A 25,041-nucleotide genomic window follows, 5' to 3' on the forward strand; every position below is an offset into this window, starting at 1 on the left:
ATGTATCATTGGTTTTATTTTATAGTGCATTATTTATTACTGAGATAATATAAAGACCTTTTGGAAGTTATTATGTCATTTATACAAAAACTAAAGATAAAATCGGGCAAAGGTTTCGAGTCACGACACCAGATTTGAAGCAAGTTTTTATTTAAATTTGGGTTGTCTCGTAAGATAGGTGTGCTTTTGTATCATACATTTAATATTAAAATAGTGTTAAAATTGCATAAAATAAGATGTTTTACGTACTTATATTGATATCAATGGTATTGTTGGGTTATTTACTTCTCGATCGAATGACTAAGGATGAAGAATTCGATAAGATACCTGGTCCAAAAGGAATATTTTTGTTTGAAAATGCTTTGGATTTCTTAGCGAATTCAGGTTTGGTTATAAATTAATCATTATATTTAACATTTAACTTTGTACTGTAGTCTTACATTTTAAGTATTCAATTTCATGAAAATGAAGTGTGTGTATAAATAAAAATTGTTATATAGAGATTTTTTTTTGAGGAAGAGTGGCCAAAAAGTATATTATTCATAAGCATAACATAAGTAAAAACTTTTAGACGATTTATAAAAATTATAATTTTAGTTGGACGAAGTGTTTACCTTGAAATCGTGTGACCGTGTAATTATTTAAAACGTCATTATTTTATTTTATATTTTAATAGTGTCAGTTCCATTTCCATACATGAAGGTTCAAAAGCAATAAGGCCTTAAATTGCTTACGTGAGGATAAAACTGTAGATACTCGGTGAATTTTTTACATAAATAACACACAGGCCGATATTTTACGTAAATTTATCTAAAAATACAAACTGATTATATGGATGGTTTTTTTAAAATTAAATTTTAGTAATTATATTTTTTATGATAACGTTATTATGGAACAACACAAAACATTATTCTAAACATATAAATAATATTAGTAAGGTTTGTAACCTTTTTATCTTCTATTCTTAGGATATATTTGACCTTATCTTTTTCAAGCATAATTTAATCTCTTACTTATTTTAGTTGATATCATCGAATATTTGAGAAGTTTAAATGAAAAATTTAAAGGTTTTTACAAAATCAAATTTGGACTATATAGAATTGTTGTTATGTTTAATCCAGAAGACGTTGAGGTAAGATATTTTTATTACAATAAAGACGAAAAAAAAAATGTTGCTCGCGTATCGCTTTAGGCGTTCTAAGATGAATTACTGTTGCTAGCTGTAGCCACTTTTATATGTATTTTTGGTCTTCAAATCAATTATTAATCCTCTATATATGAATGTATATATAAGCGAAATACCACTCACTGATTAATCACGAAATGTCAGCAACTATAACACCTACAAACTTGAAATTTGGCAGGCGAAACTCAGCCCCTAAGGGGGTAAAACGGGGTTTGAAAGTTTGCTTTATAAAAATCACGCGGGTAAAGCCGCATTTTCTGCTAGTAATGTTATAAATGCGAAAATAACTCCGTCTATATGTCTGTCAGTTGCTCATTTACAGCCAAACCACTGAACCAATATTTGGTATAAAGCTATTTTTATGCGTAACACGACGGCCAAACTAGTTTGTAATACTTGAACTGTTTCATTAATTTCGTAAACAACAAAAAAAAATTAAGTTCATTATCATAGATATATCTTTTTTCCCCCAAAACACTCCCGCTATATTTTTATAGATTTGCTATATTTCTTTTAAGTTAAATTTTTAAATATAATGTAAGTATATATAATTGACAGCATTATAAATTTGCTTGATCTTATAATTAATCTCGTCGCAGGCGGTGAAGAAAATCATTGTGAGGAAACCACATATGTACCTGTAATAAGCTTCACGGTACGGTTTAAACAATATAGGTACTAGCTGTTACCCGCAGCCTTGCTCGCGTAAAATATGAATATGTTTCTCTTTCTATACCAAATCTTTGTATACCACATTGGTGTATATTTCAGCCCTTAGGGTAGAATATCCAGAAACGCTTAAATGCGAATCAACTCATTTATCTTCTAACTTCAAATGTCAACACCTATTTTCCCCTTAGGCCTAAAATATCAAGAAAAGCTTAAATACATATCTACAAATTTTTAATCAGTGTCACAAAAATAAAATTTCATGCATCTAATTTAAAAAATGACGGACTTCCAGACTATCCTTTATACGAAATGTCTACCCAACTTCTCTCCTTAGGTGTAAAATATCTAAAAATGCGAATCAACTAATATTTAATCGGTGGCTCAAAAATAAAATTTCTAAATTCGAAATTTTGCTTCTAACTTCAAAAATGTATATCATAATATCAAGAAACGCTTAAATAAGTATCTGCTCCTTTTTAATCAGTATCCCAAAAAAAAAGTTTCATGTTTGTTACTTAAAAAATTACGGACTTCCATACAAACGTTCAACCCCTATTTCACCCCTTTAGGGGTAAAATTTCCAAAATTTGTTCCTTAGTGGGTGTCATGATATGTTAGTTTATAAGTGTACAGCCTAAAATATAAGTTTTATGCTTCTAGTTCTAAAAAAGCTTTTTTTCAAATAAAAAATAGCCTATGTCCAGTCTCAGGCTCTAGACTATTGTGTACCAAATTTCATTTAAATCGGTCCAGTAGTTTTGACGTGAAAGCGAGACAGACAGACAGACAGAGTAGCTTTCGCATTTATAATTTTATGTTAGTAATATAGTATGATAGTATATATAGAATAAAATACTTAATATTTAGACAAAAACCGAATGATCATTTTAATTTTTACTTTCATCTAGATTCTTATAAGTAGCACAAAATTTAATACCAAAGGATACATTTACGAATTTATGAAACCCTGGCTAAATGAAGGATTGATTCTTAGTAATGGTAAGCATGTTGCATTTATAAAAATATCTTGAGCTTATCTGGCTGTCACAAAAAGTTGTTTCATAAGAGAACAAAAGAATCTAGTACTTTACCTGTAACAGTAACAGTAATTAACAGTAAGTAAAAGTGTATAAGCCGAATTGGTACATTACTGAGAATACATAAATCTTAATCGAAGGTCGCGGGTTTCAATCCCTGCAAACACCACAGAATTATCAAGTGTATAAACTTATCAACTTTTGTTGACAATCTCATTCTCTATAACCAAAAATTTTTTTGTGAGAAAATCTGCTCTCTGTGGGTTGAAAAACTCTCTCATGAGTACTCTGCTCTAACGTGGCACTGGAGCAGAGCGTGGGAATAATTTCAACCCTTCTCCTCTAAGTATAGGAGGCCTTAGCCCAACTATGGGACAATTTTATAACAGACTTTATTGTTACTCTCTCTTCGTGTGAATGCATGTTCCTAAGTCCAAAAAAAAAAAAATTAATTACCCGATCGAAATTAATAGAATACAACGATTTCAGGCGAAAAATGGCATCAACGAAGAAAAATCCTCACACCCGCTTTTCATTTCAACATCCTAAATGAATTCAATTCTGTGTTATGGGAGAAAAGTAATGATCTAGTAAAGAAGCTTAAATTTGAAGTGAATAAAATAAAAACTGATCTTCAACCTTATGTAACTGACCTCTCATTGAATTCTGTTTGTGGTAAGTGCCTCAAATTATTCTATACATTATTATCTTAACCAGTAATTCCGTGTTCAATTCTGGTAAGCACTTCTGAATTATTTTGTACTTAAATTGTGTTTATAATTCATCTCATGCTCGGCGGTGTAAATGGCACGTGTAAATCCAAATTCTTGTGAGTAACCCTGCAACCTGCTGAAATTCTGTCACGTATAAGCATTGGAGCTGTGTGTATGAAGTTAGGTCCAAACCTTCTTATAAAGGAACCCTTTGACCCATCAGTGGATATACAAACATATGCATGGATATACAAACTATTAAATTATATAACGTTGTACAATGTCCAGTCACATTATACGAAATAACCTTAACGTCATTTCGTTTACACGTTTCCGAGTCAATTTCAATTTCACTTCCATTTATTAGTTCAATATATATAATAAAATATATTTTTATATGTACAAAATACATTTTTAATATAAAATAGTAATAGTCGAAGTATAAGTGGTTTTGTACAAATGTGTGAAATTATTAATGTTGCTTTTAAATAAAACCCATTCTTGAATGTCGTTTCTTGAAAATTATTCTATTACAAATAGTGTAGTATGGCGTGTAGTATGGCTTCTCTTTATTGTTATTATTATAATTTAAATAAAAAAAGTTTAATGTTAATCAAGGATATATAATCTAAGTTCTTCCTGTAATAGCACTAGCTCACTCACCATTACAAAACCTTAGCGTTAAACGATATCATGAGTAGTAAGAGTCTTAAAGTTATGTAAAAAGTTGTTAAGTAATTTCAAATTATTTCAGAAACAGCAATGGGTATATCCTTAGATAAAGAAGCGTCTAATTTCTCGAAAACATATAAAAGTGCTGTACACAAATTGGGTTCATATTTATTTTATAGAATCCAAAAAATTTGGCTTTATCCAAATAAGATATTCAGCATTTCTCCCGTTGGACGCGACCAAATATATCTACTGGATCTTTTAAGTTCGTTTCGAAACAAAGTAATTGCTAAAAGAATAGAGAGTAGTGATGATAGAAAAATATGTACAGATAAAGTAAATGATGATTGTAATAGTGTCGATGATACAATCGGAACTAAAAAGAAAAGACTGGCGATGTTGGACTTATTATTAGAATCTGAAAAAGAAGGTAAAATCGACAGGGAAGGAATACATGAAGAAGTTGATACTTTTATGTTTGCTGTAAGGATTTCTTTTTTTTTAATTTGTACAGCTATGTTTTTAAGTCCTAATATTTATACTTTGGTCTAGGGATATGACACCACGGCAACCGCTCTTCAGTACGCGTTTATGCTTTTAGCTAACCACAAAGAAGCCCAGGTAAATTAAAAAACCTCAATATTAAGCAAAATATTTTTAATTTATAATTAAAATTATCGACAATGTTTAATGTTAGTTTCGTTTAGCGTATATTGTAAAATCTTAACGATAAAGGATAAACATTTTTTTAAAGATTGATATATGATGCGCTCATTTATTATATAGTCATATTTATATTAATATATATTTTAAATGATGGTTATATGGGTTTTGTTATGACGCACTCGGTATTATGTCTTCAAAGGCATACTCTAATCATATACATTTTAAAATGTTATATGATTCACTTTTCAACTTAATAATCTACTTAAATTAGGCATTAACACCACTTAAGTGACCATTTACAATCACTTTATTTATGTGAGTAAAAAACGAACGAAACCCATTTTTCCATAAAAAATAAAACCTCCTTGTGGAATAAATATGCATTAAACGGGTAATTGATTCTAATTAATATACATTCCAAACTATTCATATATTATTCTAATTTGATTTTATTTCATAGAAAAAAAAAATTTAGTTATAAAACCACTATATAGATTTTTCTTCCGATGTACTGCATTTTTTTAATTACTCAAACGTTTCTAAATTTTGATTAATTTGACATTTTCTCATTTATATACTATATATACAGTATATAAGTTTAGCGAAGCGGGTCATGTAACTTTAAAAAAAAATATAATATGTATTTTAAATAAGTAATAATTAATTGTTTTTCTTAAACAGGATACAATTTTGGAAGAGAGTGCTCAGATATTAAATTCACCGGACAGTAAGCCTACCATGAACGACTTATCACAGATGAAATACTTAGAGGCGTGTATAAAAGAAACCTTAAGGTTGTATCCTCCTGTTCACTTTATAAGTAGGCAAAGTGACCAACCGGTGCAATTTAGTAAGTAAATTATTTAATTTAAACCATATATATATATATGGTTTCCTTGGTATCTATGTGTTATATAGATATATATATATATATATATACATATATATATATATATATATATATTTAAATTGATGTTTTTTTATTGAATAATCACATACGAAGCTTCCGTGTGCTTGTTACTCATAAGAATGAAAAAAAAAATTAAAGGAACTTAATATATGTAATTACTTATGTTAATGTAGCGCCGGTATTTGGGGAGCTTTACCGTTCAATTGGCACGTTTCTATAGTCTGCCAGCAATCGCGCTCACCGTGACGTTGAGGCAACTTTTGTTTGTCTCTTGTTGTTTTGATTCATGAGGAAGGTTTATATGTATAACAAATTCACATTATAGTAGAATAGAGTCGAGAATTTTAAATATTTAGGATATTTACAAAAAAATATCATATATAATCTTTCTTTTTATGTGTATATCCGTTTGACACTAAGACAAGTAGTTAATAAACTATGGACATGCTGAAGCATGATCCGTAAGGACTATTAAATTTATAACAAATATTTTGATTTCAGCAAAGTATAAGTGTCCTCCGGGAACAAATTATGTTATTGTAATCTACGAATTGCATAGACGAAGCGATCAATACGAAGAGCCTTTGGAATTTCGACCAGAACGATTTCTAAAGCCGCCAACTTGGCATCCGTTTTCGTATATTCCTTTTAGTGCTGGACCAAGGAACTGTATAGGTTATAATATTTATTTACGCTACTAATTATTGGTTTCTTAATCATTAGTTTATATTGATTAAATATTTGTGCGTCAATGGTAACTCAACCAGTATAATTAATAGTATATGTGATATAACATTAAAATAATGGCTGATATTTCTTACAATTTCTATGCGTTTTGGGTGTTGTTGACCAATCGCCTTTTAGTCTTCTAACTTCTAAATTAAACAAAATATAAAGTAATATATAATTTTTCTTTTTTATTCACGTGCTCCACACCGAACTCAAATATATCACTGATTTCAGGTCAGAAATTCGCGATGCTAGAAATGAAGATGGCCATCTTAGCTGTTCTCCGAGAATACCGACTTTTACCCGTCACTAAGCCGGACGATATCGTCATCTACATGGATATGATATTGCGGTCAACGGAACCAATATACGTTAAATTCGAAAAAAGAACTGTCTAATAATAAGAAATATATTCCAGTGTACACCACCACTAGTTCTGAATTGAAAACCCATTGAATATATTATACAGTTGTTAAAATTTTCCAGAATGTACCTTTCAACATCTTGCAGCATCGTTGATAGTGAGAGGCTGTTTTCATTAAATGGCCTCGTATACAAAAAATTCTTGCAGTCAGCAAATACTTATAATTTAGTCTTTGTTTGAAAAAAATTACCACGATCGATTTTTTCAGTATTGATTAAATGTTATTATTAAAGTTGAACGGTTTACCGTGGAGTATTAGTTATTATTCTTCTTCTTCTTCTCGAGCCGAGATGGCCCAGTGGTTAGAACGCGTGCATCTTAACCGATGATTTCGGGTTCAAACCCAGGCAGGCACCACTGAATTTTCATGTGCTTAATTTGTGTTTATAATTCATCTCGTGCTCGGCGGTGAAGGAAAACATCGTGAGGAAACCTGCATGTGTCTAATTTCAACGAAATTCTGCCACATGTGTATTCCGCCAACCCGCATTGGAGCAGCGTGGTGGAATATGCTCCAAACCTTTCCCTCAAAGGGAGAGGAGGCCTTTATCCCAGCAGTGGGACATTTACGGGCTGCTAATGCTAATGTTTCTTCTTATATAATGTTCAATCATGGAGAAATACTAAAGTATTTATTTTAGGTTTATTAAGATAAAAACTGTTTTGAAATAAAAAATAAAAAATGCTATGAAATAAAATATGTCTTATATATTTTTTTTATGTATATATTATTTTATAAAATGCAAAACGATGTGTTTTTTTTTATTAATACGTCAAAAGTAAAAATTTTTCGTATTAAAAATTGTTGATTACTACACACACTACCTGCAAAACTGGATTTTGCAAGGGATTTTGTTGCTTCAATATAATGATAAAGCTTAAATCCACAACATAATATTCACAATAATAGACATACTAAAAATGTGGTCTTAAAAATGATTGTCACATAAAGCAGACCGAACCAACAAATATTTAAAAAAATATATATATTGTGGGCCAAAAATTTTTGTAAATAGCAACACTTGATTTCCTAAAAAAAAAATGACAGTTACGGACGGCGGGTGGCGGTAAATTGTGCGTCACTTAATGAAATTTTACTCACGATGGAGCGCTTCACGGGAGAACAGAGTGCTTTTTGCGTAAAACAATTTTACAAAAACAACGATTCCTACGTTACTCTACGACGCCTCTTTAGGATTGAGTACGGATAAGTGAGTGTCCAAGTGTTCATTTAATTAAAGCTTGGGTCAAGAAGTTCGAGCAAACGGGATCAACAATGAATATCAAACTGGGCGGCCACGTTTAGGAAGAAGTGAAGAGGTTGAAATTTCTATAAGGAACGATCCAGATACATCTACGCGAAAGCGGTCGCTCTGACAATACCAAGAACTAGTCTGCGGCGAATTTTGCATTTGGACCTTAAACTACACCCATATAAGCTTCAAATTGTACAGGAGATGAAGCCAAAAGATTACATTCAACGTTAATTATTGGCTGACACTATACTTGAGCGATTCTCTAGCCTTGAAAATGTATTGTTTACGGACGAGGCCCATTTTCACATCAATGGTCACGTAAATAAACAGAATTGTCAATATTGGAGCACGGGAAACCCTCATCTTAAACACCAGGCTCTTCATTCACCTAAAACGACATTTTAGGCTGCCATATCAGCAAAAGGCATAATTGGTCCATAATTCTTTAAAGATAATCAAGGAAATAACGTAACTTTAAACTCAGTGCGTATACGTGAAGATGTTTCGAGTCTTTTTGGCACCACAATTACATGAATTTGACGGATACAACAGCAGGACTTGGATGCAACAAGATAGAGCGACATGCCATACCTCAAATGTGAGTTTACCGGTGGTCAAAGAAATGTTTCCTGACAAATTGATGTCTCGTAGAGGTGATAACCCATGGCCTCTAAGAAGCCCGGACCTCACACCTTGCGATTTTTTCTTGTGGGGATATCTAAAGAGTGGAATGTACTTTAATAAACCAAGGACCATATTTGGGATATGGTCGTTGGTTATGGATATGGATATGATCGTTAAAAGTAAAATACACGAGGAGATAGCCGCGATGCCTCGCAGCATGTGTCAGCGAGTTTTCCAAAATTTACATACTCGATTGCAGGAGTGCCAAAGAGGAGACGGAGCACATATCGACGATATAATTTTTAAAAATTAAATTTCAATAAATGTTTATTACGTTAAATAAATCCTCAACAGAATAACATGTGTACTTTTATTGCTACTCATGTTTCAAATGTGCAAAAATTTATGGCGCACCCTGTACTATCATTGGCACTTTATTAAAAATCAAACATTATTTTAATAGGGTTCTGATACTTTGTCTAACTAATAGGTAATATACAAAGTATATTCAGATACTATTAAAATAATAATGTCCGGTTTTAAGTACATATACATATATACCTACTTATGTTGTACGTACATATACTGATCATAGTTTTTTGATAAGACAGTCTTTATCTGTATTGCACATTGACCAGACATATTAATAACGAATATTAATATTATTCAAATAGTGTACATATAATATTTATGTATTTTATGTGTTTTGATTGTAATCAAAATGTTAACAATAATCTTAGTCATTATTTTGATGTTGTGCTCACTTCATTTTTTATTCTATCACAATAATTTTGCGAAATCATTACTTATTGTTCCCGGTCCTCCGATTAAATTTTTTTTTGGAAATTCACTCGACATTCTACTGACACCAGGTAAAGTTAATATATCTCAGTTATTTACGGCACAAGACTTATTATTATAATTAAATGTAAATAAATATAGACAAATCAACATAGATTTCTACAATAAAAGTGTTCGCAAATGATATTTATTCAAAGTTTCAGGAAAAAATACATTGTTTTCAATGTTTAAAATATTTTTGTGTATTATTATTTCTATTAATATATATTGATAACATCAATCGTAGAATATCGGTTGAAAAACAATGGAAAAAGATACTGAACTAATTTGTATAGATATCTATATATACAGGGTTCTTGGAAATTCGACGTATTCCCGTTAGGAGGGGATAGGGGTAATTGTTGGTGGAAATTCGTTTTCGAACATGAACGAATTCTGACTAAAGTTCGCTCTTTAAAATTCACACAAAATTAATTAAAAACAATACCAAATGCAAATAAAACTAAAATACAAATTTAGAACTCAACTACCGAATTAGTCAAATTATTCCGCATCATATTTGATGCGCTTTTTTTATTCTTATTTTGGGGTCTTCCGCGGACGATGCAGGCGAGACGGCGTAAACTAGGGATTTCATGTGACGTAAAAAACGTGATAACCCAAAAATGGTTCACTTTTGCACCATGCATATGGGGGTTAAAATTATCGCAAATAATCACCCCTATCTCCTCCTAACGGGAATACGTCGAATTACCAATAACCCTGTATATATAAGTTATAAATAAAATTATGATTGATCATATAAATGTATGATGAAAACAACATATAATTTGACTAGCGATACTATAATTTGCTCGATGAGTAGATAACCTACATTTTAATTATAATTTTTTTTATTTCAGAGGAACTGTTTAGCTTATCATATCGATGGGTATCTTTATATAAAGGCATATTTAGGTTCTACGCATATTTTCATGGAGCTGTGTGTATATATAACCCGGATGATATCGAGGTGAATTTCGATAATAATTCTGTGGCCTGGTGTTATAAAAGCAGAAGTACTTTTTTAACTAAAATGTAACCACTTTGCTGTTTGCCAAATCATTTATATGATAAATTCATTTTTGCTAAATTCGCATAAGATTGTCATATCTAATAGTTACAATATTATGCAAAAAGGCATATATTATATATAAATAATAGATAAGAAATAAATTTAGCCTTAAGCTCTAACAGCTTAAATATATGGCAAATGCGTATTAAAGTCAATAAATTTAATATTAAAATCCATTTAAAATATAGTAAAACTGTTGAGGATAAGTTTATATTATATAATAAGGTACTATTAATTGCTCTTTTATGATATCGTAACATTTATATAAAATAATTATTAAGTCTTACTTTTCATACAATGTTGCAACCATCGTGAATTTAAAAGTTTTCGCGTAACTCGTCTCGTAAATGTCTGGACCGATTTCGACTTATCGAATCGTCTTTTTGACGATTCGATAAGTCGAAATTTAATTTTATTTAAGAAACCATTTAAATTAAAGCTACCACAGGTTCACAATGTAGATTCAACCGAGAAGAACCGGCAAAAAACTCAGTAGTTACTCTTTTTCAACATCTAAAAATACAGTCGTGTTAGTTAAATACAATTATATATGTATATTGTGTCTTCTATAAAGTTGAAAAAAACAGGCAAAGTTACTTTGCCTGTTTTCCTGTTACTTTTTTACGGCCAAACCACTGAACTAAATTTGATGAAATTTGAATTTGAAAGAACACAGGGTTTTTCAAACCTAATACCTAACGGTCAAGGAAGCTTGGCTGAATGTTTATCCCGTCCCTTGTTATACCTGAAATGTAAGTAGAAAAGTATGTTTATCAAATTAAATTAAAATGTTACAGATAATACTTTCAAGCATGAAATATCATGAGAAAAGTTTTATATATACATTCTTGAAACCGTGGCTTAAAGAAGGGCTTCTGTTGAGTAATGGTAAGGTATAGTTACTTTTAAAAAAAAAGAAAAATGAATGTTAAACGTCTGTTACACTGCATCGAAAGAAAATAATATATATATATATATATATATTTCTTGACACTTTTTTTTTAATCTTATTTTAGGTTCCAAGTGGCAAAATCGAAGAAAGATATTAACATCAGCTTTTCATTTTAATGTTTTGCAAAAATATTATCCTGTATTAGAAGACAATAGTCAGCGTTTGATCAAGGCTCTAGATAAAACGAATGGAGAAATTATTGATATAATACCTATTACATCTGAATATACTCTTAACACAATATGCGGTAAGTTATTTGAATTAAAATAGAAGTCAGAAGCTAACAGAAAGACTACAAATCTCTTTTTTTTTAATTTCTCGTTTACGCTCCGACGTCTCCTGTTGGGCCATGACAATCTCCCTGCTGAGCATCGCTGCCAGGATTGTTCGAAAGGGCTCGTCCGATTTCGTGGACCAGGATTTACCTCTCTACATATTATTTCAAATAATTCAGAAACCCAAATTACTATAAGAAGAAGATAGATATCAAATCGGTTCCATTTTTGTATTTATGTCTATTTTTCCATATCTTCGCTGAATGTCAACTGATTAGTCAAGGCAAGGAAAACAAAACGTGTCTTATTCATATTTATCTCGTGATTTATTCATTTTATATTAATAGATTTATTTGCCTTACCTTGCTTGCACTGATGTCAAAAATAACTGATTAAATATTTAATTGTAAATACCTAGATAAAAATAATTGGATATTGTCCTAATAAATATTCCAATATTTTAAATTCAAAATAAGTCCTGTCGTACAAACTTTTAAAGTCAGTTTTTTTATAATATTTTATATTACTACAAGTTATTTTCTGTGTGAATAAATGAAATATCACATTCACAGAAAGTGCCATGGGTACACAATTGAGGGAGGAGTCAGCTGGTGCAGGAAAATTATATAAAGAAGCAATATATGAAGTAACTAACACGATCGTACAAAGATTTTCCAATTTATTATTGCATCTAGATTTCGTTTTTAATAAAACTTCAGTTGGGAAAAAACAACTCAAATATCTGGAAGTTATTCGAAATTTTACTGAAAATGTTATAAAGGAGCGAAGGAAAACAATTGTAATGCCCTCAATGATAGAAAATAACAGCAAATTAGATGAAACAAGGGAGAAGAATGATTACCTGTCCAGTAATAAAAAAAAAGAAAGAAACGCCATGTTAGATCTGTTGATTTCGGCCGAAAAAGACGGGTTAATTGATGATGCCGGTATTCAAGAAGAAGTCGATACGTTCATGTTCGAGGCAAGGCGTCTTATTATACTATTGTATAAAATGTCAGTGTTTGCATAGGATAGGTGTTTTATGACAACACTTGTTTTTATATTTTATATATGCAATTTCTATATAATAACTTAAGTAAAGTAACATATCTGGAATTAGTCTGTAATGTTGTTATGAATTTCACTTGAGGCGGAACAGGAAAAACACAAACAGATTTCAATGAATGTTATTATGATTATAGTAACAGCTTAAAGACTGCATAACCGAGATTATGTGTTCAAATCCCAAGCCAACAAAAACTTGTTGAGTTTTATCCATCTAAAAATTCGTAATAGCAGCTCAGAATTAAGAAGACGTCAGTGTTTTGCATTCCCGTGCCCCAAAAAGCACATAAAGGGTCATCTCCATCATCCCTTTACTGGATTGCCGACCCACCGGATAAGAATGAGAGTACATTTCCTTATGCTCCCTAATATCTCGTACGGGTGACTATTATAGTTGTTATATTATTTAGTAAATATTGTTTCAGGGATACGATACAACAGCGACTGGACTAATTTATTGTTTGATGATGTTAGCGAACGAACAAGAAGCTCAGGTTGATATAAATTATCATGATATCATATACACGCTACCCTATCGTAATAAGTATACATAACATATAAAATAGTCACACTGTCGTAAGCTTTTGTCTTATCGATACTCTACGAAAAAGTATTTATATATTTTTTACTTTAATTTACTTATTCATTAGTTTTTTCATAAATTCACAAATACAAGTTAATTAGTACTATTATTTATCGAGTTGACAGTGGACAGAACAGGTACATCCTAACATCGATGACAAGAATGTGTTTCATTGGTCTTTTTAACGTCATATCGTGCTCGCCGGTAAAGGGCAAATATCAAGAGGATCTCTATTTATCATGAAGCAGAGGCACATCGAGAATTAATTAGAAAACTGTTGTTTTGTCCAGCTGCAGTAGCATTATCAGCTTCTTATTTACTTTTAATTTACCGTGCAGGACAAAATTGTAGAGGAACTGAATGGCATATTTGGAGATGATAAGCGCTCAGCCACCATCGAAGATCTGAATAAGATGCGATATCTAGACTGTTGTATTAAAGAGTCTTTACGACTTTACCCCCCTGTACCCTTTATAAGTCGGAAAGTAAACGTAGACACTGTCTTAAGTAAGTAATTAATGTCATTATTTTTATATGACAGATTTTATTTATGAATAGCTATAAAATAGTAATAAAATCTAAAGTACATTATTAATTTTACTGATGAATTTATAATGTACTAAAAAAATAGATATATAATGTTTTCTAGACCATTTTTGGTTTCGATCTTGTTCTATTTGTTGACATCTTATCCCTAGATTTTTTACCGTAGGTGAGAGTGACTATCATATTATGTTTTTTTCTTAGTTAAAAAGAAAACAAATATTCCCAAGTTTTTTAATTAACTCGAAGACTTGTGAGGAAAATATTGTGTAAAAATATGCATATTATAATGAAATTCTGTCACATATGTATCCACCGACCCACATTGTAGCAGTGTTTTGGAATAACCCTCAAACAACTCTCGCCTTAAGCCTCCTTGAGGAGAAATAAGCCAAGCATTTAGAAATATACGGCTGTTACTTTTCATTAGCTATAGAAATTGAAAAGAAGTCTTCACCGTTATTATAAATTAGTCAAAAATAGCATACCTGATGAAATTGCTTCTTTTTTTTTAAAGGTGGCTACAAAATACCAGCCGGTACATATTGTCACATACATATTTACCATTTACATCGTCACGAGCATTTGTTCAAGAACGCTCTTAAGTTTGACCCAGATCGATTTCTCCCTGAAAACAGTGTAGGACGACATAATTACGCCTATTTACCATTCAGCGCAGGACCGAGAAATTGTATTGGTATGTACATAATATAAAACTTACCCGATAATAATAAACGTTGTATAGGTACGAAAGGATTTGACCGCTTTTTTTGGACATTAAATTCCTGATGACAGAAATAGAGGAATCGCATTGTTATAACTGTAGAAATTCAGAATATTATAAATGTTACGTTTGCTCAATTAAAACAGATGAAACAAAATCAATATATCGGAGGTAATATAAGTGACTTTTAATTGGTTGTAGGGCTTTGTGCAAGCTGCACAAAGCCCAGAATGGCTTGGTACCTTTCATCAGATATTCAACCGACAAATAGTAGGAACTTTATATTGTTGTGTTGTTATGCTTAGATCTCTATGTTTTAAAAACCACTGCAAGAGTTTATTCCTTTGCTGGGCCCTGATGTGCTGCCCTGAAGTGCTGATGATATAGAATGATGTGCTTTGATATTTTTGAATAATTCTCTTAGGCACCTCTTAGAACATCCAGTAGTTGGGATGGGAGTAATTGTCTGTCTGTATGTCTGTTCTACTTTGCCGGAAACAGAAAGTCTTCCATAATATGAGGATTTAAATCAAATAGTATATAAAACTTACTATCAATTAATTCGTGAACCAAATTGTTTTGTGCGTATTTTTAGGTCAAAAATTCGCTATGATGGAATTGAAGTCGGGGATTTCTGCTATATTGAGAAATTTCAAGCTTATCCCGGTCACGAAGCCAACTGATCTTCGCTTCGCTGCTGATTTAGTACTAAGAAGTGTACGGCCCATTCATATGAAATTTATAAAACGAAGTTCTGTGTAATTTTAATTTATGATGACGTTCATGGTAATTGTGGACAACATCTTACTAGTGGAAATTAGGGAACAATATTTTCTTTTTAATAGTAGTATAGTATAGTTCTGTAGAAGGCTGTTCTTATGATTATTCTTCAATTCCTTTCATTGTATTATAGGTACATATAATATGTACCATTTGTGCAATTTCAATTAAACTGCTGCATAACAAAAACTAGGCACTGACAATTGTAGAGGTAGAGGCCGAAAAAATATATGCCTAATGATATGCCTTGGAATATATGTACATCCGCCACGGCATTTTTTTTCACTTTTTTATTGTATTTAGTAAAACTGTGACGTAAAATGTGATCCTAAAAGCATCAATCGATGTCCTAAAAACATAATAGCTAAATTATTCCGAAGTGAATGGTCACAATCATATACAATCTAAATATAAGTTAATTCCCGTCGCAGTTCTTGGCACTCCTTGAAGTAGTATTTATAAGCGACATGCTGAAAATAATGGTTCAATACAGTGTGAGTGAAGACGGCATCTGAAACGCACACCTTGCTATCCCATTGTATATTCAAATTGATCACGTGTTTTTAACGTAATTCGTATGCGTTTTCTGTCTAAGTGCAGCTTTGACGATTTTGTAATGGAAAGCGGTCACGAATTCGAGGTAAATTGTAATTTTTTTTAAATATATTCTTTACTGTTTTGTTAACAATTAAATACTTGTTTTAAATGTTAAGCGATGACATTGGTTTGGTAAAATTTTAATTCAAGCTTATGAATATATTGACTTCTACTGTGTTGTGGTATTCACATAGTCATTAATATTTTAATTTTGCCATGAATAAATTTATTGGTGATTGATATTGTATGTCTTTTTTACGATTTTGTTAATTATTACGTTCTTGTATCAACGAATGCGGAGTGTATTCGTTAAAACACCAATTTTATCATAATAACAGTTATATATTTATGTATTATAAGTTTACATATACTAGTTTATAAACAGGAACATCAAGATATTTAAGAATCTAGATAAATAGGTCATCTACTGTTGTCTCAGGTCGATCTTGGTTTAAAAATATACAAAACAAATACTTGCAAATTTGTGCCAGTCTCTTTATTAATGTTATTTTGTCGAATAAATAACACTGATCAGTGTTATGTATGCGATCAAAAAATTTATACTAAGGACGTGTGAAAAATAAAAATTATACTAAGTGGAGATGGGTTCTGGATGAATATGTAGTTTAGTAAAATGTGTAGTTAATTCGGCAGGGCCAGACGAAAAATTTCATTTATATTTTGTGACCTAAGTCTGTATTGGTGTGTTCTGGGTTTAAGTATTAATGAAGCACAAGGCACCCCAACATTCCTAAGGTTGGGGCGCAATGACTGTGTAACAAGTAGCTTGTACATGGCTTCTTGCAATGTAAGTCCGAGGGTGTAGGTTGACTGAGGTCCACTTATCTTCAGATAATTAAATTGCAAGGTCAACTGCTGTCGTAAAATATAAAGAAATCTATTGATACAGTTACATTTATATTCATACTTACATGTAAACTAAGACATTAGCCTGCGATCATTTATTAAAACTATCGTAACTTTTGAGTGAAATATTTCCAATAACACTGAACAAAAGAGCCAGTCTGTGAAAAAACTATATTAAGAATTGAGATTTTTATAATAGACTAGCTGTTCCCCGCGGCTTTGCTCCCGTGTAAATTTATTATAAATAATTTAACAGACTAATTTAAAATATTTCGTTACTTTAAGACCTCTTTGTATACCACATTTGTAAAACTTAAAAATTTCGTCTCCCTAACTTAAAAACGGACGGACGGAAGGACTTTCATACAAGCGTTCAACTCCTATTTCATCACCTTAGGGGTAAAATTTCCAAAATTCCTTCCTTAATGGCTGTCTACTCAATAAAACGATCCTACTCACCTAATTTCAAGGCCCTAATTTTAATAGTATAATATAAAAACTAATTTTCAACTTGCAATGTTTGTTTGTTGGCTACTTTAAGTCAAATTTAATTAAGCTTGCAACCTGAATTGGAACCGCTCGCTCTTATATTACGGTGTTGAAATTGTATGTTCAGTTCTGATAATTGTGGATTTATATGATAACCTGATTCTGCACCCAGATACTTCAGATGAAGGAACCTCTCATTGGCCAACAATATAGACACGATTGATTGTGTAGGTACATATAAAAATTATATTTACTTTACATCAAACTCCATTTTTTTGTTATCATAATTTAGCATGTTTAAAATACCAATAACACAATTTCATATATTGTCTTAAACTTGGGTTATACCTTATGCCTTTATAATATGTCATCCAGTCTGCCATATCGGTATGTGTGTATAATGGTTTCTTAATCATATCGTGAAATTATGAAGCTTACAGAATTGGTATCTAAAGTAAAAATTAAATTCAAAGATTGGTTGTCCCAAAGGTTATTGAGTTTAACTGTACAACCCCTACAGCCTTATATATATATAAAAAAAAAATAAAACATACCCAGAACTGAGGCAGATATTTTTGGTGTGAATGACAATAGACAAATGTGCTAAGAATTGCTTGTTTTTTTGCTCCTTATCATAAAATGTAAGAATATAAACAATCTAAGTGGTATTCGTTATTATTTTTAAAATTCCAAATATAAATAGCTACTTTATTTTGTAGGTACACACTTTATGTATAAAAAAAATGCACGGATTTTTACACACACAATCATACATATAATATTATCTATTCCGCACTTGGAATTAAAGATAAATCAAATGGATACTGAGAACTAAATAATTCACATTATAATATTTCCTTCATTTTATTTACAAAATTATGGATCCGTATCCTTCGTGATTTTATATTCGAGACAAAATCGAAATTGCAGATATGCAAAGTGAGAGATATTTGTATCTTGCAGGATTATACCAACATAATCATAAAATTAAATATTTTCACCAATGTTTGCATTATACGTAAATTCACGTCACAGACGAGGTAAATAAAGTTAGTTAGATAAATGTACGCCACTCGAGGGGCCGGAGCGATAGTTGGCGCATGCGCGTTGAAGGTGGGCTGTAAACCGAGAACTCGTCCGTTCATTTTAGCCCGTCGTCCGCCGTTATGAATAGCCGTCAACTTCGTAGGCTTGCTGCCATCAGCCGACCCCTTTACGAGCATCCAAAAGCATGCATCTGCAATCGAAATTACAGTCAAGTGAGGCCCGTATATGTTATAGAAAGACCTGTGAGTGTCCCTTATATTATGCTTTCATTTGTTGGATCAAAAGATGGGGGTATATGTGACTATGACGATCGACTAACAAACTTGTATCGGTGGAAATAAAAAAAATAACATATCAATTGTAAGTAATCTTAAAATGTATATTAAATTTTATTTTATTTTATAGAAATGGCGCAATTCAGCACCGAGTTTCTACGCCGCTCAGTCAATTGATATGAGGTAAGAAAATGTCTATATTATGTATAAATCAAGATGTATTTCTAGATTTTCTAACACGACAGTTCGTTAAGGCACTTTGTGGAGTAACTTGAGAAGTGTTCTATTAAAAATAAATTGTTTTTAATGACACACATCGACTCCTATTGATCCATATTAATGTCGGGACTCCGGACGTAACAATTTTATCGCAGACACCGTGCGTCGAGACCTTGTTCAATTCACCCCTGACATTTCAAATGCACTACATAAAGAATAAAAATAATAGTAAATAAAAAAAAAATAGAGGCAAAAGAGATTGCCCTGTATATAAGGAAATTAATGGAATTGTCCTTTATCATGGATTAGTTAGCATTCGTTTCTAACAGAATATTATTGTGTTCCCGTTTCATGGTGCAGAAACTACTCATTCGTGCACAACTTAGATCCAGCGTGAGTACCTCCAAGCACGGGCTACTGCATGCTATTAATTTAGCGTTTTAAAATTAAAACCTAGATAATAGTCAATAGCTAACTTAAGGATTTTTAAGGATTAGTAACTGTAGTATCTAGCTACTGAACTTAAAATACTACTGCACAGACATGCAAAAGTAATTTTTGAATATTTTGGTTTTATGTTATCCCGTATATTACAATCGATCATGCAATCAATCAAAATTATTATTTTATGGATTAAATGTTTTACAACTTTAAGTTTTTTCGCTTGTAAGCTTGTATATCTAATAATTTTTTTTTGATTAATAGCGAAGTGGCTGATAAAGCTTATTTCTTTCAAATATTACAATTTATAGCTAACACCGTAGTGACTGAACAAAAAACAAATTATACCTATATATTTGCACATACATAAAAAATTATGCAAATACTGAAATATTAATAGAAAACAAAACTGTTGAATGATACAAAAGGTCATTACGTGGTTATAACCTAGTTTTACAGTAATTATGCTTGATTTTTTTTCCACCTTGGTCGCTATCCAAACACCCTCCACGTCATGTGATTGTTGACTTATTTCCGTGACATATCTCTACGTCGCAGACACACCCGTATGACGCTTCAGTCTCCTGACCAAATATATTTATAGATTGTGACGATTGAATCACTTAACACTATCTCGAGCAGTAAATATGTACGTAGTTTATGTGACTAATCAATCAAACTCTTTTTATCGGTTAGATGGTAGCTGCCTGAATGTTTAGTTTTTTTAGTGTGACTGCATGATATGCTAATTTCGTGCCTAACGTACCTATTTTAATAGGGAATTTATCATATTTTTTATTATTCAGAGTACGAGAAGGATCACACAAAAATGCGGATGACGTCCTCTTTGATATGTTCAAAAACGAAGACACAGGCTTACTTCCCGTGGGAAAATTTTTAGCCGTACGTATAAGGAAATTCAATGCCTTTTGTTTTTACACTATAAGCCAAAATCATAAATAATTAATTTTCATATTTTAGGCATTGAGAACAACCGGCATAAGAAAAAATGATCCAAGAGTCAAAGAAGTAATGCATAATTTGTACAAAGTACATAAAGAGTCAAACTTCGAAGGTGGATCACCAGAAACACTAAAACTCGATAGAAAATCGTTTAAAGAAGTAATTTCACCTAACATCGTATTGATTACCAGAGCATTTCGTAGTCAATTTGTAATTCCGGACTTTCAAGACTTTATTAAAGACATCGAAGAAATGTATTGGTCGGCCAAAAGCAATACGGACGGTAAAGTCGCCAGCTATATTCCACAGCTGGCTAGAGCAAGTTCAGAAAATTGGGCTGTTAGTGTTTGTACTATCGACGGTCAACGCTTTTCTATTGGTAAGTCTTTATTATAGAATTAGAACTTATTTTCGTACTAATATTTATAATCAAGTATTTTTATCATTTGTTAACATTTTATTTATTAAAAAATTGTTTAATAGGTGACGTGAATGTTCCATTCACTCTTCAATCCTGTAGCAAGCCATTGACTTATGCGATGGCACTCGAGACCCTAGGCCCTGATGTAGTGCATAAGTACGTTGGCACAGAGCCTAGTGGACGTAACTTCAACGAACTCGTCTTAGATTACAACAGTAGGTATCATTGTATATGTCGATTTCAAGATTAAAATACTTTACACGTTGTATAGGTACTTTGTATATTCGATATGTTGTTGTATTTAGATTTAAAAATAGATTACTGACGTATTGCAGTAAACAATATTTACGAATGTTTGTCTGATACATGAGTATAGTGAATTTCAGCAAAAAAATGGCTTTAGAGGCTTTTTATGAGATATAAAAATTAATTTTGATTTCATAATTTACCTTAAAGATGATTAATTCAAACTTAACCAAGATTTGAAATAGTAAGTGCCTCAAAAGTCATCCAAACCACAAGATGAGACTCCGAAGTTTATTTATATCTTCATGTGTTAGTTTATCTCCAAGAATAACAGTATCTTATTGTTTCTGCAAACGATTCCTTAGTTACGAGTCCATAAATACGAGATACAACAATTGAAGATTATAGTTATGTTATATCTAATTTATTTTACAGTGAAACCTCACAACCCTATGATAAACGCTGGTGCGATCTTAGTTTGCTCATTACTGAAGACTTTGGATAAACCAGAAATGACATTAGCTGAAAAGTTCGATTATGTTATGTCATTCTTCAGTCGCCTCGCCGGTAATGAGGCCTTGGGTTTCAACAATGCGGTATTTTTATCTGAACGCGAAGCTGCGGACAGGAATTATGCACTGGGATTTTACATGCGTGAACATAAATGCTATCCGGAGAAAACTAACCTACGAGAATGTATGGACTTTTACTTTCAGGTACAATTATTTTTAAAATTATTTTATACAATATATATCTTATTATTTTTAATATATAAAACATATTTTTCAGTGCTGTTCTATGGAGGCGAGTTGTGATATAGTATCAATTATGGCTGCTACTTTAGCAAACGGGGGTATATGTCCAATAACTGATGAAAAGGTACTTCGTCCAGATTCCGTGCGCAACGTTTTATCTCTGATGCATAGTTGTGGAATGTATGACTATTCTGGTCAATTTGCGTTTAAAGTAGGACTACCAGCAAAATCTGGAGTATCAGGAGCTATGCTTATTGTGGTCCCAAATGTTATGGGCATTTGCACGTGGTCTCCACCTTTGGATCCGCTAGGAAACAGTTGCAGAGGTCTACAATTCTGTGACGTACGTGTATTAAACTTTTTAATGTTTTTACATTTTGCCGTATATAATACGAATATACTAACTTTATCTTTTATTAATTTATTTTTCAGGAGATGATCGAGCGATTTAATTTCCATAAATATGACAATATTCGTTATGCAAGCCATAAGAAGGATCCCCGCCGTTACAAATTTGAATCCACCGGTCTCAGTATTGTTAATCTTTTATTTTCGTCAGCAAGTGGAGATTTAAGTGCCCTCCGCAGGTAATTTTATGATAAATAATACATACAAAATAAATAATACTATGCAATGCTTTTCTCTTGTGAAAAAATAACAAGATATATAACAATACTTACACGAATTCGAAAAACAAAAATAAAAGTTAATTTGTGTATTTTATTCGGCACTACAGTACTTCGGATTCTGCTGAGGAATCTCAACAAGAAACAAAGGAAAAACCTCCATCGACAGAATAAATAATAATAATCAAGTAAAACCGCTGCTAAATAAATTAATAACACATATTGTTAATTTACGAGCTCAAAAAATAGGAGCCGTTGTTCATTTTCATTTACTTGATACTTACTCTTGAAAAAGTCAGCTAGACTCATTACTAAAAGTTGTGACGCAATCACATACATTTCGTGTCATACTTGCCGTTACACATTCACACAATTGCTGAATTATAATAATAATGATTGATTTATTTTGCAGTTGCGTTTGATTTGATTAAAAGCTTAATTGATTTATTGCTTTATTATATTATATTTTTTTTGTTGCAAATTTTAGTAGATTGATAAGACTGTTGTAACAAATAATTGATTATATCAAATAAATGATTTCATATTTTCAGACATCATCTATCAGGTATGGACATGACTCTATCAGATTACGACGGTCGTACAGCTTTACATCTTGCTGCAGCGGAAGGACATCTATCTTGTGTGGACTTTTTACTTGCGCAATGCGGTGTACCACACGATCCACAAGATCGCTGGGGAAGTCGTCCCCTCAACGAAGCTGAGACTTTCAATCATTCCGCTGTGGTCCAGTATTTAAAGGAGTGGGAACACTCTCACCCAGAAAACAAGCCACTTGAACAAAAGCCCGATACGGTGGATCAGATACTGAAGCCAGAAGTAAAACCAGATGCAGATGATGCTGTAAAAGACCCAAGCATACAAGAAATAGTATCTAGGAACGGTGACAAAGTACTGTAAATATTTGAATTTATTATTTATTAGGTAGGTGTGTTGAAACTTCAAATATTATCAGTAGGTACTTATGTATCATGAACATTAGCAAGTTTATTTATAAAAGAAAACCAAACAAGACGTAATACAGCGTCACAAGCCAGATCGTGCATTTGTGTCGTGACGTTCAATAGGGCTTGTTTATAGTGGTTTTCAAGGTGTTTACATAAAATTTATTTTATAATTACTGTAGATGTTTTAAAATATATAAAACTATAGTAAATGTTCTGCTGTCGATATCAAAACTAATATAAATTATCTCATTGATTAAAATTCTTAACGATTTAATTAAAAATTAGATCGCGGAGAAACATATAAAAACATTTTTTTTCCTCATTAAATGTTATCTATGAACATTCAAATGAATCTCATGATTTTCGAAACAATAAGTTACTTATGGATTTTTTTTTTAAAAAGAATTGTTTGAAATTATAGAGGCTGTGATATTTTTAAGTCGCATTAAACTAAGCTTGCTTATAATTTACATTTTTTTTCAAATAAAGTAATGTATATTATAAAATGTATTACTTACTTTATTTTATATTATAGAACAAGCATAATTTTCGTATTCAATTAGGTACAAGGCACAATTATAATCTTTTAATTACACACTTGATGATAACGTCTGAAGTCGTCGTATCTTAGCAAGACTACTTGAATTGAAATGTTTTCATGAATAATTGAAGAAAACTTTAAAATAGTTACTCATTTTAAAACCAGAAAACTGTTAATCTTTTTACATTCCATATTCATACATAATATTCCTTAATATTGCTTAATATGAAATGTTTTTCACATAATAATAATACGACGAACAATAAATCAAATTATAAATGTAATTTAAAAAGAATTTACGCTTGTTAACATTTACTGCTAGACAAAAGAAAATGCTGCTTTATACAGCTATTCTATCTCGATGTGACAATAAATATTGAAGTTGTGTGGTAGATTAATGAAGTATTTTTGTCTGTATTTATGTATGTCAATTAAATTGTTAAAATTATATATTGTGTTTTATTACTTTGTCTACTATATACCTGTCGTGCAAAAACACCAGCTTGACAAAGGCGTCTTTTTCTTGAGAACTAATGAATAGAACTTGAATTAAAATAATTATTATAATAAAATAAGTAACTATAGAATACAGTTCTCTAGTCTGACAATAGCTAGAATGTATATAGTACTTGTTTCACATAAAGATGTTTTTTATCATTTTCTCTTATATGATCATTTTATATCATTGGTCAATAAATTATTATAAAGTTGGTAACTTTCACAAACTTATTTTGATATTATTAAAAGTTTCTAAAATATGACAAAAACACTGTTTTTTTTTAAAGGCAAATTGTAAAAAATCTGTGAATTCAATCAGTGATAAGTACAAGTAATAGCTATAATTATGGAAATCATAAAATTTA

The 25,041-nt window shown here is 31.3% G+C and overlaps 2 protein-coding genes across 4 annotated transcripts; both read left to right on the top strand.

Moving 5' to 3' along the window:
- The first annotated feature begins 1,108 nt into the window (after positions 1 to 1,108).
- LOC125077371 (cytochrome P450 4C1-like) lies at positions 1,109 to 7,140 on the top strand. The gene is made up of 8 exons (XM_047689300.1): positions 1,109 to 1,132; positions 2,767 to 2,857; positions 3,385 to 3,570; positions 4,363 to 4,763; positions 4,833 to 4,901; positions 5,628 to 5,796; positions 6,358 to 6,531; positions 6,820 to 7,140. The coding sequence occupies exons 1-8, from the start codon at positions 1,109 to 1,111 to the stop codon at positions 6,981 to 6,983; spliced, it is 1,278 nt and encodes a 425-aa protein (XP_047545256.1). The 3' UTR covers positions 6,984 to 7,140.
- A 2,377-nt stretch (positions 7,141 to 9,517) lies between these two features.
- Positions 9,518 to 24,626, top strand: LOC125065661 (glutaminase liver isoform, mitochondrial). 3 transcript variants are annotated; one of them, XM_047673422.1, is made up of 18 exons: positions 9,518 to 9,761; positions 10,593 to 10,702; positions 11,602 to 11,692; positions 11,821 to 12,003; positions 12,604 to 13,013; positions 13,522 to 13,590; positions 14,018 to 14,186; positions 14,740 to 14,919; positions 15,542 to 15,663; positions 19,132 to 19,184; positions 19,581 to 19,613; positions 20,468 to 20,564; positions 20,643 to 21,003; positions 21,108 to 21,260; positions 21,727 to 22,007; positions 22,081 to 22,389; positions 22,479 to 22,633; positions 23,224 to 24,626. In XM_047673422.1, exons 1-18 carry the CDS (start codon positions 9,611 to 9,613, stop codon positions 23,588 to 23,590), a joined length of 3,294 nt encoding a protein of 1,097 aa, XP_047529378.1. In that variant the 5' UTR covers positions 9,518 to 9,610; the 3' UTR covers positions 23,591 to 24,626. The 3 variants fall into 3 exon arrangements, with proteins under 3 accessions (XP_047529378.1, XP_047529386.1, XP_047529394.1); XM_047673430.1 differs by lacking the exon at positions 19,581 to 19,613; XM_047673438.1 differs by lacking the exons at positions 9,518 to 9,761; positions 10,593 to 10,702; positions 11,602 to 11,692 and adding an exon at positions 11,404 to 11,556.
- Positions 24,627 to 25,041: the final 415 nt, after the last annotated feature.

The sequence above is a fragment of the Vanessa atalanta genome, chromosome 1, assembly GCF_905147765.1.
Source record: "Vanessa atalanta chromosome 1, ilVanAtal1.2, whole genome shotgun sequence".
In the NCBI taxonomy this organism is placed as follows: domain Eukaryota; kingdom Metazoa; phylum Arthropoda; class Insecta; order Lepidoptera; family Nymphalidae; genus Vanessa; species Vanessa atalanta.

Coding starts and splice junctions, on each gene's coding strand:
- LOC125077371 (XM_047689300.1), top strand. CDS start 1,109: ATGTTTAATCCAGAAGACGTTGAG. Junction 4,902..5,627: donor CTAACCACAAAGAAGCCCAG/GTAAATTAAAAA, acceptor TTTCTTAAACAG/GATACAATTTTGGAAGAGAG. Junction 6,532..6,819: donor TGGACCAAGGAACTGTATAG/GTTATAATATTT, acceptor CACTGATTTCAG/GTCAGAAATTCGCGATGCTA.
- LOC125065661 (XM_047673422.1), top strand. CDS start 9,611: ATGTTAACAATAATCTTAGTCATTATTTTGATGTTGTGCTCACTTCAT. Junction 11,693..11,820: donor AGGGCTTCTGTTGAGTAATG/GTAAGGTATAGT, acceptor ATCTTATTTTAG/GTTCCAAGTGGCAAAATCGA. Junction 15,664..19,131: donor CTGATTTAGTACTAAGAAGT/GTACGGCCCATT, acceptor TTTATTTTATAG/AAATGGCGCAATTCAGCACC.